We start from the raw sequence: 12,876 nt of genomic DNA on the forward strand, positions 1-12,876 counted from the left end.
TTATTTCACTGGACACCATATAAAATATTAAACTTAAAAAAATGGAAGTACGAATTCAACTTCAGTGGTAAATACAACCTTAAAAATTAATTGGTCTTCAATAACAAATATATGAGAGACACAAATTGTGCTATAGGAGGTCTAAGAGAAGGTTTGCAATTTTTTTGGAAGAGCTATACTTTTCAATATTACTTACTTAGATTCAATTTACAGTAGCTGATCAATTCACAAACATTTACACAAAATCAAACACAAAGCCCAGCTTATTTTAGCACTGATGTGAGGTGTTTTATTTTGATTTGGTCTTTTTCTCCAAAAGAGGCACCACTATTACTTCAAATACATAAACGGAAGCACAAAAAATTTTCCCACCTACTCTGTGTGAATGTGAAGCATTTATGTGCATTGAACTGAGCTTTTTTACTTCCACTTCTTCACAGGACAACTGCTGCTTGAAAATTTTGGTTTAGATAATAGTTCTTGATATTCTGAGTACTACCAATTATAATCTAGCTTCATTTTCATAAACAGTTGCTTGTTATTCCACATAAAAGTGAAATAAAACTGGAAAGTGCTAAGTCGAGCAGAAGTGCTTACTGCAATTCAGCAGGTGTAAAGCACAGACTCTGTTCATCAAGAAGTTGGTAGTGCACAGTGCCTTAAGAATGTAGTCAATTTGCACATGGTTTAACTTTGAATGTCTATCTTTCATGATTAAATCTGTCTGAAATAACGGCTATACAGATCACACAAGAAACAAGTCAGTATATCCCCATACTTTCCTTAAAATAGATGTATTCTTCTTGTTTGCTGTGAGTTTCTTCTAGAAGTCAACAATGCAAGCATTTTCAGAAATCGTATCTTGAAGAGCTGCATTAACAAATACTGATAATAAAATATGCCACATCCTTATAAACATTTCCTTAACAAAAGTTTACAGAGAAAAACAGGTCATAAAAACCATGGGGTGAGTGCCTCTTGATTTTGACACTGTTCTTTATTTCAGCAGGATCCAAAAAAAAGGGAAAATGAAAGAAGCCAATTATCTTTTCTGTTAGACTGCTTTTAAGGGCAATATACAGTTCAGGTCTTTCTTCTCTCGTAATAACCGCCAAGCCTGAGGAAAAAAACCACAAAGTTTTTTAGAAAAGACTATATAATCTTTGCATTAAAACTTAAATACCATTATAAACAGTAAGCATCACAGTGCCACAAATATAAGGTTGATTTTTTCCTCTTCTTGAAAAGAAAATTTGTGGGTTGAGGTATTTTTTGTCCTTTGGTTTTGGGATTTTTAAAGGGAAGCAAAATCCAAAAAGTACACAAAACGCAATGAACTAATGAGGAAAGTAAAGCTTTTCAAGAACAGACTGGAAATGTTAACAATGTTTAAGCATTACACTGGTGCTCTAACTGCAAAATAATTGTCTAAAATTCACACATGTTAAATGTTATGCACTGCCATTTCCAGAACTCAGATGTGTCTCTAAAATAGGTTATTTCAACTTTCTTCTGTGTTCCAGTGTGAGTTTCAGGACATCTGCTGTGCCATGAGCTTGCAAACAACTGCAATGACCCTCCTGTGTTTATACAGAAGTCATTTATATTCCAATGTGTAATGAAAACCACAAGAAGAATAATCCTCTCAAGGACAAAACAGATTGCTTAAGCTTTTTTAAAAATAGTGCAGGATATTAAAAAGTACTTGCACTTTTAGAGCAATTGTCATTCTTATGGTATCTGGTAAAAAGGACATTTTTCAGGGCTGTTTCACTCTAGCATATTGCTTCCAGACAGCTAGGATCAAACCTCTACTTTTACATTTTTAAAAAAACCACAGAGGTTTGAAACAAATTTTGTTAACTGACAACTCTGGAAAGAGAAGTTCACTCTAGTTTCAGAGTACCATGAGAGCCTAAACCACATAGTGAATGTGACTTTAGCAGATTCACAAAATCAACTATTTTATGTACCAGAATGTGAATGATTCAGTATTTTGTATGCTAACATGGTTTAATAAAAGAAAAACTTATTAACATTTCTGAATAGAATTACAAGGAAAATGACTAAGGTGTCTCTTTTAGTGTTTGCTCTGTTACAAGTATCTGGCACTGAATTATGTTTTGCTGGAGAAGCCTTCAAGGTACTTGAAGGCTTGAATAACTGGAGTAAACACGAACCTCCAAGGACAGCTTAACAGGGGAGTCTTAACTGGTTAAAGTTGGAAGCCACTAATCCCTAGACATACCGACATAAAAAATAGTCAGAGATCTCAGAAACCTAGAATTTGAGTTGCAATACCTATGCAATGCCTATGATGGGAGAGAAGCATAAAAGAGTTGATAGCAAAAATTTTCAGAAAAATGCTTAACCAAAGTCTAAATTTTTCCTTGTTTCAAAGTGTCCTTTCGTCCCCTGACTAGGACAGTGAAAGTTCATGTTTGAACTACTCATGTTCTAAAGAAAGTAGAGAAAGTACTTTTCTCCCTAAAGAAAAGTACCCACCTAAGTAAGTTATCAAAAATCAGAAAACCCCCATTATTTTGGTGGTGATATTTATTAAAAAAGGGGATTGTAAGAAGAATAAAATATTATCTATTGCCACTCAAATCAATGTAGGAATAAATAATAAATGAAAACAAAGTTGTAACTTTAAAGGTCTTAACCACTGTTAGAATTTTACACACACAAGACAATCTGAGATAGAGGGTTTTTACTAGTTTGAGTACCCATTTCAGTGTAAACCTGAAGTTTAATGATAGACATTAAAGAATATTCTTAAATGATCCACATATTTTTAAAAACATGCATTTTTACTACTTACAGTACAAACTATAAAACATCAGAAACAGGCAGGTTTAATGACTAGCATTTTCAAGATAGCAAAATTATCTTGAAAAACAAAGTGACCAGAAAAATTACATGAGATTACTTTTTACCTGTGCAAGTTCACCTCTGATCATATCAAACTTCTGTTTCTCATGTACAGCTCTAGCAGTATTTGTCCCATCAAAGGGCTCTGCAAGATCAAAATCAAACGTGAAAACTTAAAGAAATCTAGAGTTGGTTATCTCTGCTAACAAAGCAGGGTCAAGCATACAACTGCTTCCCAAAAGTGCTTTAAATACTCAATTCCTCTTTAGTTCTCATGCTTTCTTTCTACATAACATTTATCCAAAAAAACCCAAACCAAAACTAAACTAAACTGACCAATAACACAAAATAACTGCCCCACCACAAGAACAAGAAAACCCGAGACAAAACAAACAAACCAATAAAAAGGAGGAGGGAATTGACAACAACAACAAAAAAAACCCAACCACCAAAAAACCCCAAAACCCAAAAAAACCAAAAAAAAAACCCCCAAACCAAAACACTGAATTCTCTGGATGCTCTGAATAGAGAACACTGTCAGAGAGACAAAGCTGAGCAGTGCAGATAACACTATAGGCCAGGATGCCATCCAGAGGCATATGGACAAATTGGTGCAGTGGGCCCATGCGAATCTCATGAAAGTTCAACAACTGCAAGTGCGAAGTACTGCATCTGAGTCGGGACAATCCCAGACGTGATTACAGACTGGGAGAAGTCACTCAGAGCCGCCCTGCCCAGAAGGGCTTGGGGCTGCCCATGGCTGAGAGGCTGGACATGCCCCAGCCATGGGCACTGCCAGCCCAGAGAGCCACACGTGTCCTGGGCTGCATCCAGAGCAGGGTGGGCAGCAGGGCAGGGAGGGGATTCTGCCCCTCTGCTCTGCTCTGCTGAGACCCCACCTGCAGGGCTGCATCAGCTCTGGGGGCACAGCACAGGAGGGACAGGGACCTGCTGGAGAGAGTCCAGAGGAGGCCACAGAGAGATCAGAGGGATGGAGCACCTCTCCTGTGAGGACAGGCTGAGAGAGCTGGGGTTGCTCCACCTAGGGAGAAGGCTCTGGGATGGATCACATATCACCTTCCAGTATGTAAATGGGGCCTACAAGAGAGCTGGAGAGGGACTTTTCTCAACAGCATGTCATGATAGGACCAGATAGAATAGGTTTAAACCAAAAAGGACAAGCTTAAGACTAGATAATAGGAAGAAATTCATACTGTGAATGTGATGAGGCACTGGAAGACGTTGCTTAGAGAAACTATGGATGCCCCATCCCTGGAAGTGCTCAAGGCCTGGTTGGATAAGGCTCTGACAAAAGTGGTCTAGTGAAAGATGTCCCTGTCCATGGCAGGGGAGTTGGAAAGAGATGATACTTAAGAATCTCTTCCAACCTAAACTATTCTGTGATTCAATGAATGATTTAATGATATGTAATTCCTCATAAACTCAACTTATTATCTGTTGAAGCATACGATGATTGTGCTGAATTTATGCAGTAGTACTTATCTGCTACAGCTCAATTGTCTGTGATAACATATCAGACTATGACTTTGCATATTAAAATATTTTGAAACTTATTACACATGGGACTATTCACTTTAGATTCATCTCATTCTACAGTTTCTCAGTGAAATACTGAGAATATAGTAAAATATTTAGTATAATTTTAATATAAGACATACCAACTGCTCATACCTTTATCACACCATACCTATTCTGCAATATTTGTTCATAAGTTAACCATTTGGGGATTCTACTTTCTAACTGATGACAAATAAATGTGACGTTAAATTAATTAATAGTTTGGAACTTTTTTAATTGCAAGATTGAAAAAGTAGTTCTTGCTACTGATAAGCAGCAAGAGTACCAATTAAAGCAATTGATACTAAAAAATTATGATGCAGGGGCTATGCATTACAGTGTGCTACAAAACAGATTTTATAGTCTTTGTTTTTCCTTAATAGAGAACTATTTAAGTAATTTTGTGTATTTCACACTGGTAGAATGTATGGAAGTCCTCAAGGACCACAGAAACACAGAAGTATTTATCAGATCAGGTAGATTTTTTTTTTGTCGAGTTCGTTATTAATTACTTTCATTTAGACAGTGATGTATAGCAAAATAAAGCATTACACAGACACCAGAAGGGCTTGTACCTTTATGGGGACTGGAATTTCAAATTTGGTATGTGCTCCATGGCTTTTTTATTCCTGTTAGCTATTTAAATTCACTAAGAAATTCTTTCATGAAATAAATGTTGTATTTAGCAATCTTCTAGAAGGATTCTCTTCAAACTACCTAGTTTTCAGTGGACAGTTACAGGCAGACTTCTTTTATTTCAGAATGCGTCATACTTTTTGTTTAGAACAAAAACTGAAAACTAAACAAAACATACACAGTCCTCTAATATCAGTCCCATTATTTGAGAGTGATCTAGTATAATTAATAACTCCAGTTCACATATACTATGTGAACGAATACACCGTTTCATTTATGCATTATAAATGTGATGGTAACTGCTTTTTTAATGCTAGGACCTTTATGTTGAGTCAAGTCATATTTATATTTTAAAGACACAAGGGCTGAACTGTACAATCTTCTCAAACTATCAGTGGAAAAAAGGCATTCCAGTCACAAAAGCTAACTTACATCTTCCCTTTAATATTCCCGCATACTTACTGATTGTCAAAAGACAAACTGGTTCTCTGAAGCACAGCAAGAATAATTTTACAATCAGCTACTCTTCACACCACTACATTTTCTAACCATCAAGACAGTAAAGAGTTTGCTTGAAGTTATTTTCTTCACACACAGAAATGAGAATATTAAAAGAAAAAAGTAGTACAGCTTTAACACTGATGCTTGAGGGAAAGACTAAAGGGAATCATTTTTCCAAACAAAAATACATATCACAGAGCTCCCGAACTGCTGCTAACCAAGCCCGAGGAATATTTTTTGAATTATTTTTAGCATGTGGATCTGAAAGACTTGAAACTACAAATATGAATCAGGTACAGCTTAGGTGGCTTCTGTTTTGATTTCCCTAAACTATTATCAATGTAATTATCTCATAAAATTGCCACATTTCAAGCTTTTCCTATTGTCCAGCAGGACGGAAGTTGGTATTACTTGATACAGACAAGATTTAAACTGAAACTAGAATAGTTAATTGCCATTTAGAGCTTCTGACAAGGATTGTTCAAAATATTATGTAAAAGCAGCGTTCACTGTATCTCTGTATCCCCATCATGGTAAAAGCCTATCATATTTTAAAGTGTCTGGAAATAGTATCTCTACTATATTTGTTTCTCTAACAGTAGAAATACATGTGAGAATCAGCCTTAAGGCCCATAACATTTAAAACATAATACAGTTTTTCTTGAGCTAATCTAAATACAGTACTATAACCAGAATTGTGGAAACTTGCACCGACTTCTGTAATCTATCAACAAATACATTTTAGATATTTAAAAATAAATCCAATAGTACCAATTACTGAATTTTATTCTGTGAACAGGAAAATTTGACAAAGACTTGGAAAACAGAATATATTGGCATGTTTACCTAACTTTTGCAATCTTCTTCTCAAGTACACAGAAATTTATGTACATACTTTGTTAACCTAGTTCAGTTTAACAGCTGTTATAAACATGAAGTCTACTTTGAGCAAAAGTAGATTTTATTTTTCCCTCCCAAATCAGAAGTAAAAAAGATGGTTTGTGAGGCTAAACCCACTAAGTCTTGAACCAAGGAAGGAATCAGATATGCCACCTATAGATAATTTTGACTTTTTTATTAGTTCAAAAGCAAACGCATTAAGGAAAAGTTCTATATAATCAATCTATGTTGATGTATATTCTATTTTTCAGCCTGGTAGAAAGAGAACCTAATTATTCAACCACTTTGTAATGTCATAAAATACTTGAGAGCTTCAAACACACAGTGCCCTGCAACACAGTGGATCAGCATCACGTGACAGCAGCAAACATAGCAGCCCAGCATTCCCACCTCCCACATTCAGACAAGAGCCTTGGCAGTGCCTCACTACACTATTCTGAATCATTTCAGCTGTGCAGATACTCTAATTCTCACCTTTCTCAACTCTAAGACCATAGAGTCCAATGCAACTATATTTCAGTGTGCTCTTCTTCTCCTATAACTGTTGACTTTTATCCAAAGGGTCAAATAAAGAATAAGAATCCCATCATGTGGCTTTACACTGACATTCATATGACTATGGCCAAGTCCATGAGCTCTGGACCACAGAATAACCAAGTTCACATGCAAGTGAAGTTGATTGAAGGCGATTCTCTGCACAGAGCAGCACAAATGCAGGAAAGTACATACATACCTCAACCCTAAACCTTATCAATTTTGAAGAATGTCTGTTCACCCACAGATGAACAGACTTATTCTCCTCCTTGCCCAGCAAAATCTTCTCAGTGTCTAACAACTTTCCTCATACCATTTGTCTCCCCTTCAAGTTACATTCCTATTTCATCCTATGATGTCAACCCTTGATATCCTAACAGCCTTCATTAATTTGAAGCCAGGACTCAGGCCACCTCTCCCTTTGTGACAACTGTTTCCAGTTACCCAGCAACTCTCAGTCCCTTCAGTCTGTTCTCCTAACATCTCAATCCTTCTCTTGGCTTATCATCTTCTCTTTCCTTACTGCAAGCTTCATCTCCTATGTATGCTTACCTGCTCATCTTCTCCATGTACATTCCCCACAGTAGCTGAAAGGTGTCACTAGCACATGAATCTGGTTGTCTGTATACTGCTCCTACTCAGTTCTGCACTGAGACAGCTGAGACCTGCAACTCCAACAGGTAGCCTGGGTTTACCCTCCAGTTCTGGAAGGCATCATGTAGTCTCTGCACAAAGCCTATGCTCACTAGCCAGCCAAAAATAGTATCCACAAGGAGATCAATGTACACATAACCTAGTCAGTGCAATGCCAGAACATTGCAAGAACAAATAATACTCTTCAAGAATAATCTGAGTATGTGCCTGCTGTGTTTTTTCAGAAGTTCAAACTTGGCAAAACTGACAACTATTTTTGTGGAGCAGAAAAAAACACACTACTGGCATAAAGGCTATTCCTTATCAAAATCCTAAGCCCTCTTCCAAAAGTAACAGGGCAATGAGTGCTATTGAAGAAAAGGTCAGGAGTACTATTTTTAAACACTTTAGAGCTTAAAGCTTCCTTCTCAAATGTTTTTGACAGGACTGTTTACAACTACTTACATTGGTTATACTTCCTTCTCTACATAATGGACACATGCAATATATTTCTCAAAACACAACCAAGGTAAAGTTTAATTGATAGATTTTTTTGTATTTAATGCCTTAACACTTAAAAACTATAATGCAGCTTCACATATTACCTTCTACACAAATAAATTTGTTTCTCCATTCAATACCATCAGGTCTTGCAATAGCCTTGGCCTCACGAACTGATATCATTTGATGGCTCCAACTAAAGAAAAAGAAAACAATTTGTAAAAAATCTTAACTCTTAGTTATCTTCATATTATCAGTTTATATTAAAAAATTTGTCAGATTGCAATGTTATAAGTCTGGATATCACAGTATTTTATAATAATGAGTAATTTAGTTTAACATGATGAGTAGGAAACAAGAAAATTTTTCTACTAACAGAACTTCAAGTACAAAAAGCATCTCCAAAACAGAGCATCACAGCTATCCTTGAGTAACACATATTCACAGTGGAATTTTTCTACTAACAATGTCAAACTTTGTGACAATTTACATTGTGATGTACATTTATTTCCAAGTTCAAAATAAAATACAGAGTCAAAATTTTCAGAATTTTCTGTAGGAAGAAAAGGAATATATGGAATAAGTGTAGACAAGTCACATACTGCATTCCATAAACAACACTCAATAGTATAAAGATATGTAGAAATAATTTGCTCATAGGCCTTCCTTGTGCAAGGAACCTATTACTAGAAAGTTTCAATATATGATGAATTTTAGATCTGCAAGTACAACAACTCTCTACCACTTTCTGCAGGCAGCTTTACAATAACAAAACATGGAAATTACCACATTTAAACAGAAACAGCAGGTAGATTATAGGGCCTTTTGATGTGCCATCATCTTTATAACACTTGGCACAACAATATCCCAAACATAATGGAAGCCAAAAAAACCTCCACTTCCAGTTTTATGTTCCCACTTACCCAGCCACCTTTCAGCTGCTTTCAGCTAAAGAGGGCAGCTCATCCTGCATGCCATCATGTCCCATACCCAAGACAGTCATGGGACTAAGCCCAGCCAGCAGGAGTTTATGAAAGGCAGATCCTGACTGACCAACCTGATCTCCTTCTGTAGCAGCATGGATACGGGAGGTCTGTGGATGTAGTCTGCATGGACTTTAGCAAAGCCTTTGACACCATTTCCCACAGCATTATCCTTGAGAAACTGGCAGCTGATGGCTTGGGCAGGTACACTTTTCACTGAATGAATAACTGCCTGGTGTTACTCAGAGAGTGGTGGTGAGTGGAGTTACATCCAGCTGGTGTTCAGCCACCAGTGCTGTTTCCCAGGGCTCAGTACTGGGGCCAGTCCTGTTTAACATCTTCACCAGTGATCTCATGGAGGGCACCCTCAGTCATTTCACAGGTGGCACCAAGCTGGGTGGGAGTGCTGATCTGCAGGAGGGCAGGAAGGCTCTGCAGAGGGATCTGGGCAGGCTGCATCATGGCTGAGGCCAATGGTGTGAGGTTCAACAAGGCCCAGTGCTGGGTCGTGCCCTTGGGTCACAACAACCCCAGGCAGCTCCACAGGCTGGGGCAGAGTGGCTGGAAAGGAGCTGGGGGTGCTGGTGGTAGCAGCTGAACATGAGCCAGCAGTGCCCAGGGGGCCAAGAAGGCCAATGGCATCCTGGCCTGGATCAGCAATGCTGTGGCCAGCAGGGCCAGGGCAGGGATTGTCCCCCTGTGCTGGGCACTGGTGAGGCCACACCTCCAGTGCTGTTTTTAGTTTTTCACCCTTTATTACAAGAAAGACACTGAGGTCCTGATGTTCATTGAAAGAAGAGCTGGGAAAGAGTCTAGAAAACATGTCCTATGAGGAACAGATGGAAATGGTGCTTTTTATTCTTGAGAAATGGAAGCTCAAGGAGGAACTTAACTCTCTCTACAACTACAAGAATGTTGTAGCCACGTGAGGGTCAATCTCTTCTGCCATGTGTCTAGGAAAAGAAGAAATGGCCTTAAATTGTACTAGCAGAGGTTCAGATTAGGTATTAGAAAACCATTTTTCCCTGAAAGAGTAAACTGGCATTGGAATAAGTTGCCTAGGTAAGTGATGGAATCACCATATCTGGAAATGCCCAAGAGATGTCTGGATGCGGCACCTGGGAATATGTTGTAGGGGTGATTACAGTGGTCCTGCATTGGAAGTTGGTCTAAAAGGTCTCTTCTAATCTTGATGATTTTGCAAACCCAGGAGCCACCACATCAGTGAAACAGTTGGATCACCAATACATCACCATATGTCCTGACTAAATGGGTAGAAATAGCTGGGCAATATGCTTCCAGCTGTACTGGTCTTACCTGGCAGAGGAGCTAGGCTGGGTATATTAACCACCAGCAGTAAATTTGTAGATATCAACTGTGAATTAAAATACTGTCATCCGTTCATTCATCAGTTAAATCTGAAAGAATTCTGTCCTCCCTAGGCCACAGATCTGCTGTTGTAACTCCATTAAGTCAACAATGACAAGACAGCTAAAAATCCTGACTGTAATTTTACAAGTTATCTTGAATACAACTCATAATTAAAGCCTCCTATGGAGCTCAGTTGTTTCAATAACTGTAATTCCACAGAACACAAATATTTAACACTATGAATAGGGCCTAGTTTTAAAAAATGAAGGACACATCACGTGAAGAGATCTAGGATACCTCAGTGTGTATATTCAGCTTTCTCTTAATATATCCTTTAGAAAATTAGTAATGATGATCATCTTTTCTAGAATTCAATGTACACTAAAGCCTCCATTCTAACCCATAATCCTTCCTCTCCTTAATTCCCACAGTAAATACTTTTGTGATAAATAGGCATGTCAAGCATCAAATAATTTCCTATAATGTCTTTTAATAATCAACCATCAATATAGGCTTAATTCAGATGAACTGCTCAAAAAACCCCAAACACACACACACACACAAAAAAAAGACAAAAGACAAACCCCCCCATGCTTAGAGCATCAAACAAGCTTAAACTGCACCTCAAGAACACATGTTGCAAGCAGAAGCTTACAGTTTGCTTTTTTTAAAACCTTACTTAAACATAAGAGATTCAGGTCAGTGGAGGAAGAGAGAAAGAGAAGCAAGAGAGAGAAAGAGAGAGCAAGAGAGAGCAAGAGAGAGCAGGAAAGAGCAAGAGAGAAAGAAAGAGAAAAAGAGAAAAAGAGAGTGACAGAGAAAGTCATGCAAAGAAGTATTTGATGTGTATTTGGTTTAACAAGGCAGTACTGTTTCACTTGAAACAGCAATTCTTCTCTTGAATTATTTTCTTCCTAGGCTATACCTAATCCCTCAGCAAAAATATAAATGCATTTATAATACACTAGTTAAGCAAAAAGCAACAAAAAATTGGCACTTCTTGCTGTTTAAAAAGCCTTTTATTTAAACTTGAAACTTAAAAGCCTTTAATTTAAAATTGAAATTTAAATTTGAAAACAACTCTTTTACCTGACAGTCATACAGAACTGTCTTGGTACCAAGATCATACTGAATTAGAAATTAATTATGAATAGCAAATTATTTGTGTGTCAATTTTAGCCACTTTGGCTTGCATATAATAACTTCATTGTTGCCAACATAAAGCAGATACTCTCCTGGCACACATTTTCTATGTGTGAGTTAACACTGCCATTTAAACAACTACCTCAATTACCAATTATTTCTGTATTCACTGAATGCATTAAGTATGTCATCTTCATGGCAAAGGTAAGTATTTGAAAGGAGAAGACTAGAAATTTTCAGGTGTTTGTATGACTACAGTACAAACAGGATAAGAATATTTTCTTTTCCAGAGCATTCTTACAAATCAAAGCCACTTGTGTACACACAGTAAGATGGATACAAGTTACAAATATATTTAATTCAATATAGTATTAAAAATGATCCCTTTATTACCTACCTCATTCTATTGTGAAAAGAGCTGCAAGCAACTTCTTGCTGAAATTTTATATTTTGTCATTAAAATGTAACCAAGCTTTTACCATGTGCACCATAAACAAATCAGTGAGTGATCTTAAACAACTGCTACTTAACCTGCCATGGTAAATTCAAGGGAAGTAATCACAAAGAATAAATTCAGGTGAGCAACGCCTGCTTCAGGTCTCACTTTGTAAGGAGATAGCCAAGTGAAAACCTGCTGCCTTCACTCACGGCTGCAGAACTGAAATCAGACGCCTCCTTCAGCGGGGCTGGTAAACACGTTTCCAAATACTTGCTTCAGGGAACATCTACATTTTTTTCTTGATTACATTCACTACTTAATCAGTGGACAATTTTAAATAGGTAAAATTAAAATGAAGTCACTACCCTAGCCAGCTGTATCATAAGAAGCATTACACAGACTTGAACTCTAATGGCAAGATAAATATACAACCATAAAGGCAAAACAGGCTTTGCCATATAGGATGTGCTATTCCAATACATGCTGCAATTTCGAAACCACATTTCTTTGGGGACAGGGATAAAGAGGTACAAAAATTACTTCTTATGGACACACTGAAAACCCTAGAGTAAGACTGTGGAAAAACAATTTTCTGAAACATCTTATAGTCTAAATAAACAAAACAGTTTAAAGCATAAGGGTAAATAAATACAGCACAAGGACTTATGCATGACTGCACAGGATGCAAAGCTCCTATTTCTTCCTTTGCTATACTCTTTAAGCCCATCTTGTCCTACATCAAGTTAAAAAAAAAAATCACTGATTTTAATTGAAATACATAAT

The 12,876-nt window shown here is 37.2% G+C and overlaps 1 protein-coding gene across 1 annotated transcript in view; it reads right to left on the reverse strand.

Moving 5' to 3' along the window:
- Window positions 1–263: 263 nt before the first annotated feature.
- Window positions 264–12,876, reverse strand: part of TENT2 (terminal nucleotidyltransferase 2) — a 41,356-nt gene continuing 28,743 nt past the window's right edge. Inside the window, exons 13-15 of the mRNA XM_064736280.1 lie at window positions 8,262–8,353; window positions 2,940–3,019; window positions 264–1,117 (exon numbers count right to left, since the gene is read on the reverse strand). Coding sequence (XP_064592350.1) covers window positions 1,055–1,117; window positions 2,940–3,019; window positions 8,262–8,353 — 235 coding nt within the window. The 3' untranslated portion in view covers window positions 264–1,054. The remainder of the gene's footprint in view (window positions 1,118–2,939; window positions 3,020–8,261; window positions 8,354–12,876) is intronic.

Source organism: Zonotrichia leucophrys, chromosome Z (assembly GCF_028769735.1).
Source record: "Zonotrichia leucophrys gambelii isolate GWCS_2022_RI chromosome Z, RI_Zleu_2.0, whole genome shotgun sequence".
Lineage (NCBI taxonomy): Eukaryota > Metazoa > Chordata > Aves > Passeriformes > Passerellidae > Zonotrichia > Zonotrichia leucophrys.